Source organism: Ictalurus punctatus, chromosome 16 (genome assembly GCF_001660625.3).
Source record: "Ictalurus punctatus breed USDA103 chromosome 16, Coco_2.0, whole genome shotgun sequence".
Taxonomy (NCBI): domain Eukaryota; kingdom Metazoa; phylum Chordata; class Actinopteri; order Siluriformes; family Ictaluridae; genus Ictalurus; species Ictalurus punctatus.
The window spans coordinates 287,501-300,000 of NC_030431.2; the positions used below are offsets into that span (position 1 = coordinate 287,501).

General features: G+C 39.2%; 1 protein-coding gene across 3 annotated transcripts in view; it reads right to left on the bottom strand.

Moving 5' to 3' along the window:
- Nucleotides 1-1,285: 1,285 nt before the first annotated feature.
- The window catches only part of zmp:0000001301 (uncharacterized), a 14,883-nt gene continuing 3,668 nt past the window's right edge, over nucleotides 1,286-12,500 (bottom strand). For 2 of the 3 annotated variants that reach the window (XM_017489721.3, XM_017489717.3), the window contains 13 exons: nucleotides 11,593-11,739; nucleotides 11,365-11,416; nucleotides 10,153-10,253; nucleotides 9,444-9,529; nucleotides 9,251-9,332; nucleotides 8,914-8,999; nucleotides 7,095-7,182; nucleotides 6,961-7,009; nucleotides 6,692-6,779; nucleotides 3,589-3,689; nucleotides 3,320-3,404; nucleotides 3,026-3,130; nucleotides 1,286-1,731 (listed from right to left, as the gene is read on the bottom strand). In XM_017489721.3, coding sequence (XP_017345210.1) covers nucleotides 1,627-1,731; nucleotides 3,026-3,130; nucleotides 3,320-3,404; nucleotides 3,589-3,689; nucleotides 6,692-6,779; nucleotides 6,961-7,009; nucleotides 7,095-7,182; nucleotides 8,914-8,999; nucleotides 9,251-9,332; nucleotides 9,444-9,529; nucleotides 10,153-10,253; nucleotides 11,365-11,416; nucleotides 11,593-11,739 — 1,175 coding nt within the window. In that variant the 3' untranslated portion in view covers nucleotides 1,286-1,626. Of the gene's footprint in view, nucleotides 1,732-3,025; nucleotides 3,131-3,319; nucleotides 3,405-3,588; nucleotides 3,690-6,680; nucleotides 6,780-6,960; nucleotides 7,010-7,094; nucleotides 7,183-8,913; nucleotides 9,000-9,250; nucleotides 9,333-9,443; nucleotides 9,530-10,152; nucleotides 10,254-11,364; nucleotides 11,417-11,592; nucleotides 11,740-12,500 lie in introns of those variants that run through there. The other variant, XR_001815086.3, reaches the window with a different exon arrangement.

Sequence of the window (12,500 nt, forward strand, 5' to 3'; positions counted from 1 at the left end):
TGCGACAGTAACGGGGTTAAAAATGGCGTATGGTTTTGCCAATATTCAACAATAACCCATAAACATGTTAACAAAAATAACATTCATGACTCAAGTGTGTGTACTCAAGTACCGAATAGAGATGATTTCTCTGGTAAAACTGTGAGGACGTGTTTTCAGTCAGGAAGGGGGGTATATTCCGATCCGGGGTGGTATGCCACCCTTGAAATAACTCACAACACAACAGAATTGCCACCACAACTCTGACTCTGGGGGCAATTACGAATATGCAGTCACATTACTGTCTCCGTGGAGTTCCGTGCATTTTCCATGAGTTTACATGGATTTCCTTTGGATTTGAAAAAGCCAGTACTGACTGACCCTGGGTGTGAATGAGTGTGTAAGATGCATTTCATGCCCAGCATTCCCATGATAGGCCCCCAGCTCTACCATGACCCTCACAAGCATAAAACTGGTTTATGGAAATGGATAGATGCATGAATGAATGGATGGATGGGTGGATGAATGAATGAATGGATGGATGGTGGATGGATGGATGGATGGATGAATGGATGCATGAATGGATAGATGGATGGATGAATGGATGAATGAATGAATGGATGCATGAATGGATAGATGGATGGATGAATGGATGAATGAATGGATGAATGAATGAATGAATGGATGAATGAATGGATGAATGAATGGATGGATGGATGGATGGATGAATGGATGGATGGATGGATGTAGGTTTATTCAGGCCTGTTATAGTTATTTTGAGCAGATCCATTCGGCATTAAGGAACAACTGAGATATTCCACAAATGCAACTTTTTTTTATACATGATTGTGTGGCACCACCCCTTTCGCACCCCATGTATAAAAACCCTAAAAACACCACTGATTCCTATACCCATGTTTAATACATAGTGTAACATGTATTATGCTTTCAGTGTGAAAATGCGAATACAACTGGTGACAAAGAATGAGCTTTTTAACTGTTAATTAACCCAAAGACATTTTAAGACAATTATTATACTGGTAGCAGAATAGACCTTGCATAATGATCAGACGTCTGGCCAAAACAGAAAGGTTGAGCTCACTGGTAGGAATGCCTAAGCTTTTATTATATTTCATACAATAATCCAGGCTTAATCATTGAATTACCTAAAGTTCAGATATGATCGCATCAGATTAATAGTTGCATGTCATATGTCTTTGTTGCATTATTTAAAATCAGTGTTTTATCTATGCTTCTTCCAATAAGGACAAAAACAAAGTAAAGACAATAGCTTTGTACATGTATGTAAGATTAAACCAATTTTTATTCAACAAAATCAATTCAAATTTCTCCATTTACTGGTAATCGTTCCTTCTGGGTCTCATTTATAAATGTCTGTGCATTGTTCTTGCTTATATAGTCAAATTAGCTTTTTATTAGTTACATAATGCTATCTGTCTCTCAGTAGAACAGAAGCTAAATGGTAATTATGTAAATATACTCTCCACGTATGCATTTCTGCAATGGTCCATGCAGACTGAGCGGCCCGTGAGCGCGCACACTTTGACATTGAAGAAGTGCGATGGAAAACAAAAAAAAAACTCGGCCCCCTCTCCCCTCCTTCCAGTTGCCATAGAGACAGTGTCTTCACATGCCTTTGAACTGCTGCATAATGGACAGGAGGCGCTCGCTGCGTTTTTGGATGTTGCACTGCTCTTCTTTCAGCTTCTCCTGCTCATGGAGCACTTCCTCCTGCACAGAATTGATGGCCGAATTTGCATTATTGTTCTGTCTCCATATTGAGCTGGACTGGTATGATGCAAATGTATGTTTCCCTTGTAAGGTGATTGATGGTGAAGGGTAATCCCTTCAGATTATGTCATCTGGACTGTATTCATTTACTATTAGGGCCATCTTTCTTGGTGCCTTGGTGCTTTGTTTATATATATATATATTATTAATATTTAGTGACACCTCCCCTGGAGAGAAGAAAAGCAGCATGTATCTTCATGTGATGTCTAACAGGGTTGGACACACTGGAACATTTCTACTTTATATCCTCAAATGTGTCATGTGCACTGTTCTCTTCGATTCGTACCGCACATTTCAACAGGAATCAAACTCAGACCTTGAATTTTTCAATGCTAATGTGCCCCAGATTGATTTCTGTGTTTATTTAGATTTATGTTTGGGGACATTACTCAGTCCCTTCAGGATTTCACAATTTTGCGATGGCAGAAATGAACATAAAATCAAGCAAACTCTGCAATATTCAGAAGAGTTTGCGATTTCTCAAAATTACAGCAGATTTTCCACAGATTTGGGCCAAGATGTGTCATGTGATGTCATCACAATGCGCATTCAGCCAAAGCCCTCTTCAATTCATGTGCGTTGAACACGAGTACACCTAAAAGGTCATATTTACCAACAAACATCACTGGGAAAGACAGCGCAAAAGAGTTTTATGCAATTCAAGTAGATTTCTGCAAAAAAAAAAAAAAAGCACAAAAACCTCGACAAGTTGCATCGCAAATATGGAAAAAAGCCGCAGTGAAATCAAGTATTTTTAGCCGCAACAATCACAAAAAAACAACCTTCTATGAAATCTTGTGGGGACTGATTACTGTGTAAATCCATCTATAGCCAGGTCGTAACCATATGGCAGAGGCAACCAGGTTCTGTGCTAAAATATCCTTTTTTCTTCATGGTGTTATTAATCGTTTAAAATGTCCCTGGACTAAAAGATGCAAAACAGTCCCAAAGTCCCACCCCATATGACCCCACCTTCATACACTTAAATTTGGTCAAAACAAAAAGATAGAAAAAATAAGTATGATAGCTAGCATTTAAAATACAAGAAGAAGAAAAAAAATAATATATATATATATTTTAAAGATGTTTGCTGAGAATAAAGTAGTGTAGCTGTTTGAGTAGAGAATGTAAATTATTACATGTAGCTTTACTTCTTATTACTTCCTAGTCATTCATATATATAAATGTTAGATGGACTTTGGTGTGCGGTTAGTAACTGTTTGTGGTCACACACCCTGAGTTTGCACAGCTCCTTCCTCTCCTTGTCGTTCTCTTCGGCCCGAGCTCGTAGCCAAGCCTCATTCTGAAGTCTGTGCCTCTCTAGCATTTCCTGAAGTTCCTGTCAACCCACAACCATAAAAATGCTCACTGTTTCGACAGGCATCAAGCGACACACATCAGTTTTAGAAAACGACAGGTCGATCTACTTGAGGCCATTTTCCTCAGGTACTCGGCTCAATCGTCTGAACTCAGCTTTGTATCTTGTGCTAATAAATCCATAACAGAACCACAAATAAATGTGACACACCTGGCTCTGTTTCTGGTGATATTCATCGATGGCCTGTCTCTCACAACGCAGCGCTTGCACTGCTTCTGAAAGATCACACTTTTCACTGGAAAAAAAAAAGTCGATTTATTTCCACAGTCTGTTGCAAGGGGACGTATATATTAATCCTCTGCTAGGTCTGGCACACAGATGAAGCTTTTAACATTTCTTAAACATCACTAATCCATTTAACGTCTCATTCAGTGTTCCTGTCTGAGGCTTTCACCGAGTGCATTTGTATGTGTTAGTACCTGTCTAATTTTCGGAACTGCTTGTCTAAAATGGCAAAAGCTTGATGGATCAGGGTCATTGCTTCACCTCGAACTGTGACGAAATCTTGATAAGCTGTGGGCTGGACAGAACAAAGACATTGACTGAATCCTGCGTGACATGGACGAATCATCTCGTAATTAAATTAGCATATTGTCGGATGTGTTAAAACATGACATGTAAACGATGTGATTCATCAAAACACCCATTCAGTTTGGTCACAGAATACAAATAAAATGTGTGGCATCATTATTGCAGAGAAGCATATAGTGGCAAAGTGATGAGCTGATATGTGTGGCAGCTTGGGAAGTCACTTCACTTCACACTATAATCTCTATATAGTTTTGAAAAAAGCATTTTTTCCTCCTGAACTGAAATATTTCCTTTAGTCAGAATAAAATACACCAACGCTTAGACCAGGGGTGTCCAATCTTATCGCAAAAGGGTGCAGGTTTTCATTCCAATCAAGCAAGAGCCACACCTGAATCCACCTGTTGAGCTTGGCTTTCGATAGACTCAGGTGTGGATTCGGCTTGGTTCGAATGAAAACCAGCACCAACGCCGGATAAGATCGGACACCCATGACCTAGACCGTCTAAACTAAACAAGTCATATTTATTGGTTTAATTTGCTTTTGAGTTCCATCCATCCATTTTCTTATCCTACACAGGGTCACGGGGAACCTGGAGCCTATCTCAGGGAGCTCGAGGCACAAGGCGGGGGATATCAACCAACCCATCACAGGGCACAATCACACACACTTCCACACCCAGTAACACACTATGGACAATTTAGAGATTGCAATCAGCCTACATCGCATGTCTTTGGACTGCGTTGAGTACAAGGAGGAAACCCCCGAAGCACGGGGAGAACATGCAAACTCCTGCACACAGTTCAGAGGCGGGAATCGAACCCCAAGCCCCGGAGGTGCGAGGCAAACCACTAAAATCATGAGTGTCTTTATAGACACTTTATATGATCTTCATAGCAGGCTTTTCTTTCTTTTCCAGAAGTCCCTGATTTAATATTATCGGTTATAAAAGGGAAATGCCTGCCTACTTTTACATTTATCCTTAAAAAAGAACAACCCAATAATATTATCGACAATTTTTAAAGAATTATAAGTGGGAAATGAGTTCTCACTGTTGATTACCAGCATCGTCCACATCAGAATCTGTATTATCATCTGAGGTGTATAGAAGAATTTCTTTGATCAGATTATGATTTAAATATGATTATAATGTAATCCGTCAGGTCCAATCAAAAGTTAAAATAATCAGAGTGATAAGAACGGCTTTTATCCATCAAAGCCTAATGATGGCTTTGAAATGTATTCCAATCATGAAGAAAGAGTGACTTAAGGTTAAATCAGCATTTTAACATGATTATGTTGTAATAGTGCATGGAATATTTTATTAATCAGAAAATAACAAGTGAATATTCATGAAGGTGAAACTAGGACAAATTGATGTATCTCCAGCTTGTGAGGAATCACTGAGCACACATTTCTCACGCTTAGTTTGTATCTTTGTGAATACAATTGAGCCTGTATCATTTTGATAGCTTGGAATTTATTACTCCTTAGCATGTATGCACTATTATTGCCAAGCTTTATGAGTGGTCCTTTGTTTAAACTGTAGAAGTGCACGTACCGATAAGGCCACCTGTGTTAGAGAAGATGCACCAATGTTCAAGGACATGTGCGTGTGTTAGTTTGATAAAAGACTTCCTTTATACTCATCAAATTACACTCAGCTCTACTGAGCTGTAGAGCGTCTTTGTTATGAAAGTATATAAACTAGTGTATCAAGATGGAGTCCGGCAGTTGCTTTGCAAACTGACTCGGCTCTTGTTATTATGGTAATAAAAGTTTAATCTCTTTTTGCCATCAAAACTCTCGAGACTCAGAAGTTTTTATTTTGCTGAAGAAGATTCCACAACAGGTAAAAGGCTCATTTTCTGATTTCGGTTCTTGCTAAGATCTGTGCTGAAATAATCGCTGATTCATTCAGACAGTTCTGTTCTGTTCAATAATGTTATTGCTACACTCTAGAAAATGCTGGGTTGAGCCTTTTGGGTCATTTAATTGGGTTATTTTCTCAGTCTTGGCTAGTTTTGTGTAACCCTGACAGGTGAATCTGTGCACCCCTCCCCCACCCTGACACATCAGCCCAGCTCCTCGGGTCAAATCAACTCAGAGCGGACTGTTTGATAATTCTCTGGGTCTGCATCTTAACTGAGGCTCAGAGTTAGGGTTAGCTAGCTGGATGTTGTCACCAATCACAGTAGGAATGAGTGATGCTGACATAGACGCTCACCTGAGATGATAACATTATTTTAGCATACAGCTAAATGATTAGACCATTTATTAGACCAATGATTAGATGTTAGACCATTCCCTTTCTGAGAGTTAATGATAATGTAGCGTTACAGCTGTTCACTATGATGTAATACAGAGCGCGGGTTAACGTTAACTACAGTTAGCAGGTGTTTTGAACAAGGCAAGCTGTAGTAATTAGCATTAGGAGGATGGGTTAGAGCCGTGTTTCTTCATGTATTCGGTGAGTGTTAATGCTGGGTAACTGGTGCAGACAGTCAGTGGATAAAGGAAACCTAGCTAGCTCAGTAATGTCGAGGCCAAAAGTTCTTCACAAGGTTAATGTGACAAAAAGAGAGGATGGGGTTTAGGTTGTAATGCTTTCCTCTATCTCTGTAATGCTGGTTGACTTAATTAGGTTCTGCAATTTTATTTATTTTTTTAAAATGGCAGTGAGCAGGGTTGGGAGGGTTATGTTAAAAATGTATTCCGTTACAGTTACAAATGATTTCATAAAAAATGTCATCAGAAACATAATCCAAGTCTCACAATATGAAAGTCATGTCATCTGATTACTTTTGGATTAGTTCAAGGTCACATATGTAATAAAGTCAAGAGAAAAGCACTATGAGCTCAAATACTTTTATTTCGAGCTAATTTGAAGCTCACGCTGTCAAACATTGTACCGTGTGATAAATAAATTTTGTTTAGGAATCATCTGGAAATTTATTACAGGTTTGAGAAAATCTGTCTCACGCGCTTGTCACCTGTGCTGACTCGGTTCTCTCGATCCTCAGGGTTAACGGCGTCTCACTCAGCTCATACCTCACGTTGGGAACCTTCGTTGGCACAAAGCTGAACGGATTAAACACGTGCAGTTGATTTACATAACAGAAAATGTGTCACATGAAACTGAGAATGAAACTTTTGCATGGAAAGGTAGAGTTTCAGCGAATGACGTTCTATTAAAGTGCTTTCATTTTAATGTGACTACGCTCAGACCTTAACGGTGTGGTCCGAACGTGGAGACACCCACCTGTTACTCACACCCTGAAGCCCAAATTCAGACAGAATCTCCTTCATGACTATAACAAATACAGATCAACTGTAAGCTGTTTATTTTGATTTCTTTGTCCATCTTTGAACATCGCAAATGCATAACTGTTTTACCGGGCTGTCTCTCCGAAGGGTTGATTAATCTCATTATCTTCAAGTCATTGAATTCCTGTTCTTCATTTCTGCCTCCAAACACATAGATCTAAAACAATCATACATACAGTATACGGTAAGCCAACTATGGACATTGTTTAGTATTGTTAAGATCTAGAGGCCAGGAAGAAGTGAGCTGAAAACTACTGGATTATAATATTCTGTATTATACCACAGCATTGCTGAATTCTTATATTATCATTAATATATTAATGCACTTGTTTTAATACGTGATTGTTTCTATAGTAACAGCTCGATCAGAGTAGTTTAGTAATAAATGGATTAAAAAGTGGTTTATTTAACAAGGTCAAATTGTTTAAACAAAGTAAGATTGTGATGCTTTATGGGTTACTAACCCTAGGAGACATGTATTGGACGTTTATGGAAGGAGTCTCCAGTGTCAGCACTTTCTAACCGTCAGTAAGGTTTCTCCCATGGGAAAAGTCTTCAGGATAGAGGAGTTTGTGATTTCACGGTAACATAAATACAGGAAAATACAAAAAGTTACAATAACCTTGTTGCGTAAATGTGCACACCCTTTTATAATTGGGGATGAAGGCCGTCAACAACAAGCGGAGAAAATGGAGAACCACAGTGACATCACCAAGAACACGACGTCCCTCTAAAATGTACAAAAGGACAAGACAAGTGTTATGGTCTGATGAGACAACTTCCAAAAGGAATAATAATTCCATAAATCCAAAAGCAGCACATCACTAAAAGAACACCGTACCCATGGTGAAGCACGGTGGTGGCAGCATCATGCTTTACAGCTGCTTTTCTTCAGCCAGAACTGCGGGTTGTATAAAGGTGGAGGAAAGCATTAATATCTACAAATACCCGTTGATTTTGGTGCAAAACCTTCAGGTGTCTGCTAGTAAGCTGATGATGTAAAGGAATTTGACCTTTCAGCACGACAATGAACCGAAGCACACATCAACATCAACAAAGGAACGGCTTCACCAAGACAAGATCAAAGTTTTTGAATGGCCTAGCTCGAACCCAGACCTGAATCCGACTAAAAACCTGTGAGATGACGTGAAGCAGGCTGAGCACAGGAGATGCCTTTACAATCTGATGGATCTGTAATGCTTTTGCAAAAAAGAGTGGGAGCATATTTCCAGGTCCAGATGTGCCATGCTGATAGTGGTGTAATAACATTTAAAAGGTGCTTCAATAAAGTATTATTTTAGGGGTGTGCAAACTTCTGCAACCAGGTTATTGTACGTTTTTTCTTTTTCTTTTGCCCCTCTATAAACCTTTCTGATTGTTTTTTCACTTTTCAATTTATATACTTAATATTATATTTATACATATATATTATTTATATATATATATATATATATATATATATATATATATATATATATATAAGATCTGACACGACCGATCTGAATGTCCTTCTTTTCCGTCACAAAAGCCTGCCATTTTATCAGGGGTGTGTAGACTTTTTAATATCCGTTGTAAAATGTAAGTGATAACAGGAACTAACGTCTCTCTCCAACATTCCATACCATTATATGTATCTATAAAAGGTTAAAAAGTGTGACCTGTCCTTCATTTATAAATGAAATATCTGTAATCATTGGCAGTTTGCTGTGGTATAAGCCGACCTGCACGCTTTAGACGGTGCTGTTATATGAAAATAATCCACTTTGGGGTGGTAAGAGTATTTCAGCTTAGCGTCGGGCTGCATCGCACCCTGTCGTGTATTATTTTACTTTAACAGCACAACCTCAAACTGTTTTATTTCTTACACAACACACACACAAACACGTACGTGACTGTGAATAATAAAGGCTGCATGGCCGTGACGTCTAGCCGGAGGAATCCCCACGTATAGAGGTACCTTCCATTTCATCTTTGCTGATAAAAACAGAACGGAGTTCATTGTGTTATTTTGAACATTGGAACTCTTACACGAACTTCTCATACTGTATGAATAATCACATTGATTGGTGAATGATTACGTTCATGTTTCACATTGTGCATGTGTTTTTATTCCTCCACATGCTTTTCACATTGTATTTGATCACATATACGCTTATATGTTTTTCGATGGGTGTGATTTATTGATTTTTCTTCCATAAATGAATTAAGAGTGTATCTGCATTCACCCAGGCTCAGCTTGTGCATTTCATTGGTCGATGAAATGTTTCCATCTGGGCTTTGGATCATTCCTCCAAACAAATAAATATCCTGTGATAGACAAACAGCGTGCATTTCACCAATCAATACATGGCTTCCATAACCGGGGCAAAGAAAGGCAGACCTTTTACATGATTGGATGCCTTAGATTGTATTGCTGACCTTGTCATGGTGAGCTGTGAAGGTCTGACCAGCGCAGGAGAGCGGCGACTCGCCCTTTACCTCACTTCTCTGCCACGTCAGGGTCGCTAAGAAAGGAGAGAGATTTTCTGCTCAGATTTTCTCACATTGGCCGTGTGTTGAAAGGATATTCGGTATGACTGTATTGTGAAGAAGAGTCCTGGGATGAGTTTACTGAGAACAGGACAGTTTATTGTTTATGATTACAGCAGCAGTATCTTATGTCGAACATAAGAACCTGTTGGCCAGGACTAGCTCGTTAAAAGTTCCCTTCTTATTATTACTATTACATTATTATTAACATTTTGCAGCTTCTGCAAGGGGTATGTACATTTATGAGCACAACTCTATATATTTAAACAATATGAAGGTGAATTTGTTCATCTGTTTTGTAGGCACAGTACTGTTTGTTTAGGCAATGAGAATGCACTTTTCAGATAAATGCTGATAAATTAACGCAATTAAGAATTCTTAAAACCAAATACGAGTTTGACACGCCTGCTCTAAGGCATCTATGTGGAGCTTCAAAAGCAGTAGAAGATGAGTCACAAGTACAGAGAGCTCCAGATGAAGAAGCAGACGGTTTATTAGACTGTTTCATGTGGGAAAATAAAAATAGCTCCTGGTGCCGGATTCAGCCTTTCGAAACATACCGCGTACTGAATTACCTTCACAAAATAGAGCAATTTACCAATATTCAGGACATGAATGTCTTTGTAGTAGGATCCATCTGCTTCACAGCCCCCAAACAGGAAGATCTGCTCATTGACTACAGCGCACGTGTGGTTATATCTAGAAGAGAAACACTCGTATCAGACTTGCATGAATGCAGCAGGAGAGCCTGAAAGCGGGGACTACCCCCCGAGCCAAATCCAGACACAAAAAAGCCTGATGAAAAATAAACGGCTCCGTTTTCAAATGAGGTCGCTGAAGAAAATGATCCCTGCTACCAATGCACCATGGCAACAGCCTGCACATGCTGTACCAAGCATTCACTCGCATAAAAAAAAACAAGTCGCTTGGATTGCATATGCGTGATATCATGATAATGATAATGAGTCTTTATTGGTCACATATACATTACATCACAGTGAAATTCTTCACTTCATGTACCCCAGCATGCCAGGAAATTGGGGTCAGCTATGATATCTGTATCTGAGGGTTACAACAGCAGCAGCTTGGCAATGTCTGAGCTTGAGCCGACCTTCCAATCAGTAACCAAGATCTTGGCAGTGCTGGGGCTTGAACCCCCGACCTTCAGTAACCGATCAGTAAGCCAGAACTTGAACCCCGGGGCCTGAACCCCCGACTTTCCGATCAGTAACCCGGAGCACTTGACAGTTCGACTGCTTGAAAGCTGATATGAACATATGAGCAAAATTTGGCTCATATCTTTTTATGAGAATGATCACGAATGCCTTCGCCATACTTTGGAACGACGTTTTGTGCTTTTAAGCTCCGGGATCAGCGAAGTTAACATTTCAAAGCTACGCGATGAACCATGCAAAATTTGACTCGTACTAATTATAAACTGAGACTGGGGTGGAGAGAAGGGGTGCTGGGGCTTGTAGTATCTAACAAGGTGCCAACGTAAACACCAACAAGCACTCTGGGTCATAATACACATACGTCTCGTTTTTTTTTTTAAACCATGGCTTAAACAATCTTTAAAAAAAAAAAATCATGTTCTACATATTTTTCCAGTTTATTTGTTCGAGTAAGATATAAAAAAAAACTGATCATTGCACCTTTACAGATTCATTACATGCACCTTTCTATGTAAAACATACTAAAGGTACAATATGTGAACGCTTGATAGTGCCACCCCAGTGACAAGGAAAAGTACAGTTTCGTATCCATTTTTAATCAACACTAACCCTAACGTTAAACATTAAGACATTACCTTGCAGATGGTGGAGTCCCGCTTGTTTTGATCGGTGTCCAAATCATTGACACTAAAAGATGTATAATATCGAAGTGTTTAGTCCTTGGTAAAACATATTATTTGAACAAACCTGTTGGCTTTTAAAAAAGCAGATTCTGCAATTACTCTGTAATTCATATACTACTGTATGGCCTAGAACTAGACCGTACATCTGATCTGAATCCCATCTATCAACATGTTGCTGACCTGTGTTGAACATCATAAGGTCATCTGTAGGTGTTCCATCCAGAATTCCTCCATGGACATAGATGTTATCCCCTAAGGCTGCTGAGCTGTGTCTGAGAGTCTTCAGTGCCACGCCCACAGTGTCCAGCTTCTCCCATCTCAACGTAACTGAGCGAGTAAATAAACATGTCTGTCTATATCCCAATACTTTAAATCAGACATCAAACCATTCAAAGCTTGCGTTTTCATACCTGTCCAGGACCAACATTGATAATTTGGCGTCCAGTTTCATCATAGAAACTGCTGTGTTCATTTTGCCATTTATAAAAAGCAACAAACTTTTATTCTGTTTCTTGTCATTACGTTTTTTTTGAAGCACAGGAGAATTATCTGGCTGTGCTGGGCGCATACTGATTATAGACTGAGGTGGGGGCGGAGTGAAGGGGTGTCGGGAGCGTATCTATATACTGTATCTATACACAAGGGGCCTACGTAAACACAGACAAGCACTCTGGCCCATAATGCAATTTTCCAAATGAGTTTTCTCAGCCACATAATACATTTGTGCTGAGACCATGTCTTATATCCCAATATCCCAATATGTTCATGCACTTTAAATCAACCATTCGATTACTTTTATGCCTTTCCCCAGGTATGTAATATCTCTTGTACCGCAGCTGCCGATGATTACAATTGTTAATTTAGTAATGAATGACGCCTCACAATTTTTAATCAGGCCCTCGATGTTGTATGATACCATTCTTCTCTTTTACTGAAATAAAACCCAGAACACTTACACCATCGGGGCTGTTCTTTGTGGAGACTGAGGTGACGATATGTCCGAAGAAATGAAAAAAATATTTATTACACACCTTCTAAACAGGGTTCTTTAAGAGGTAAAAAAACGTTTTAAAAGATGATGCTTTAAA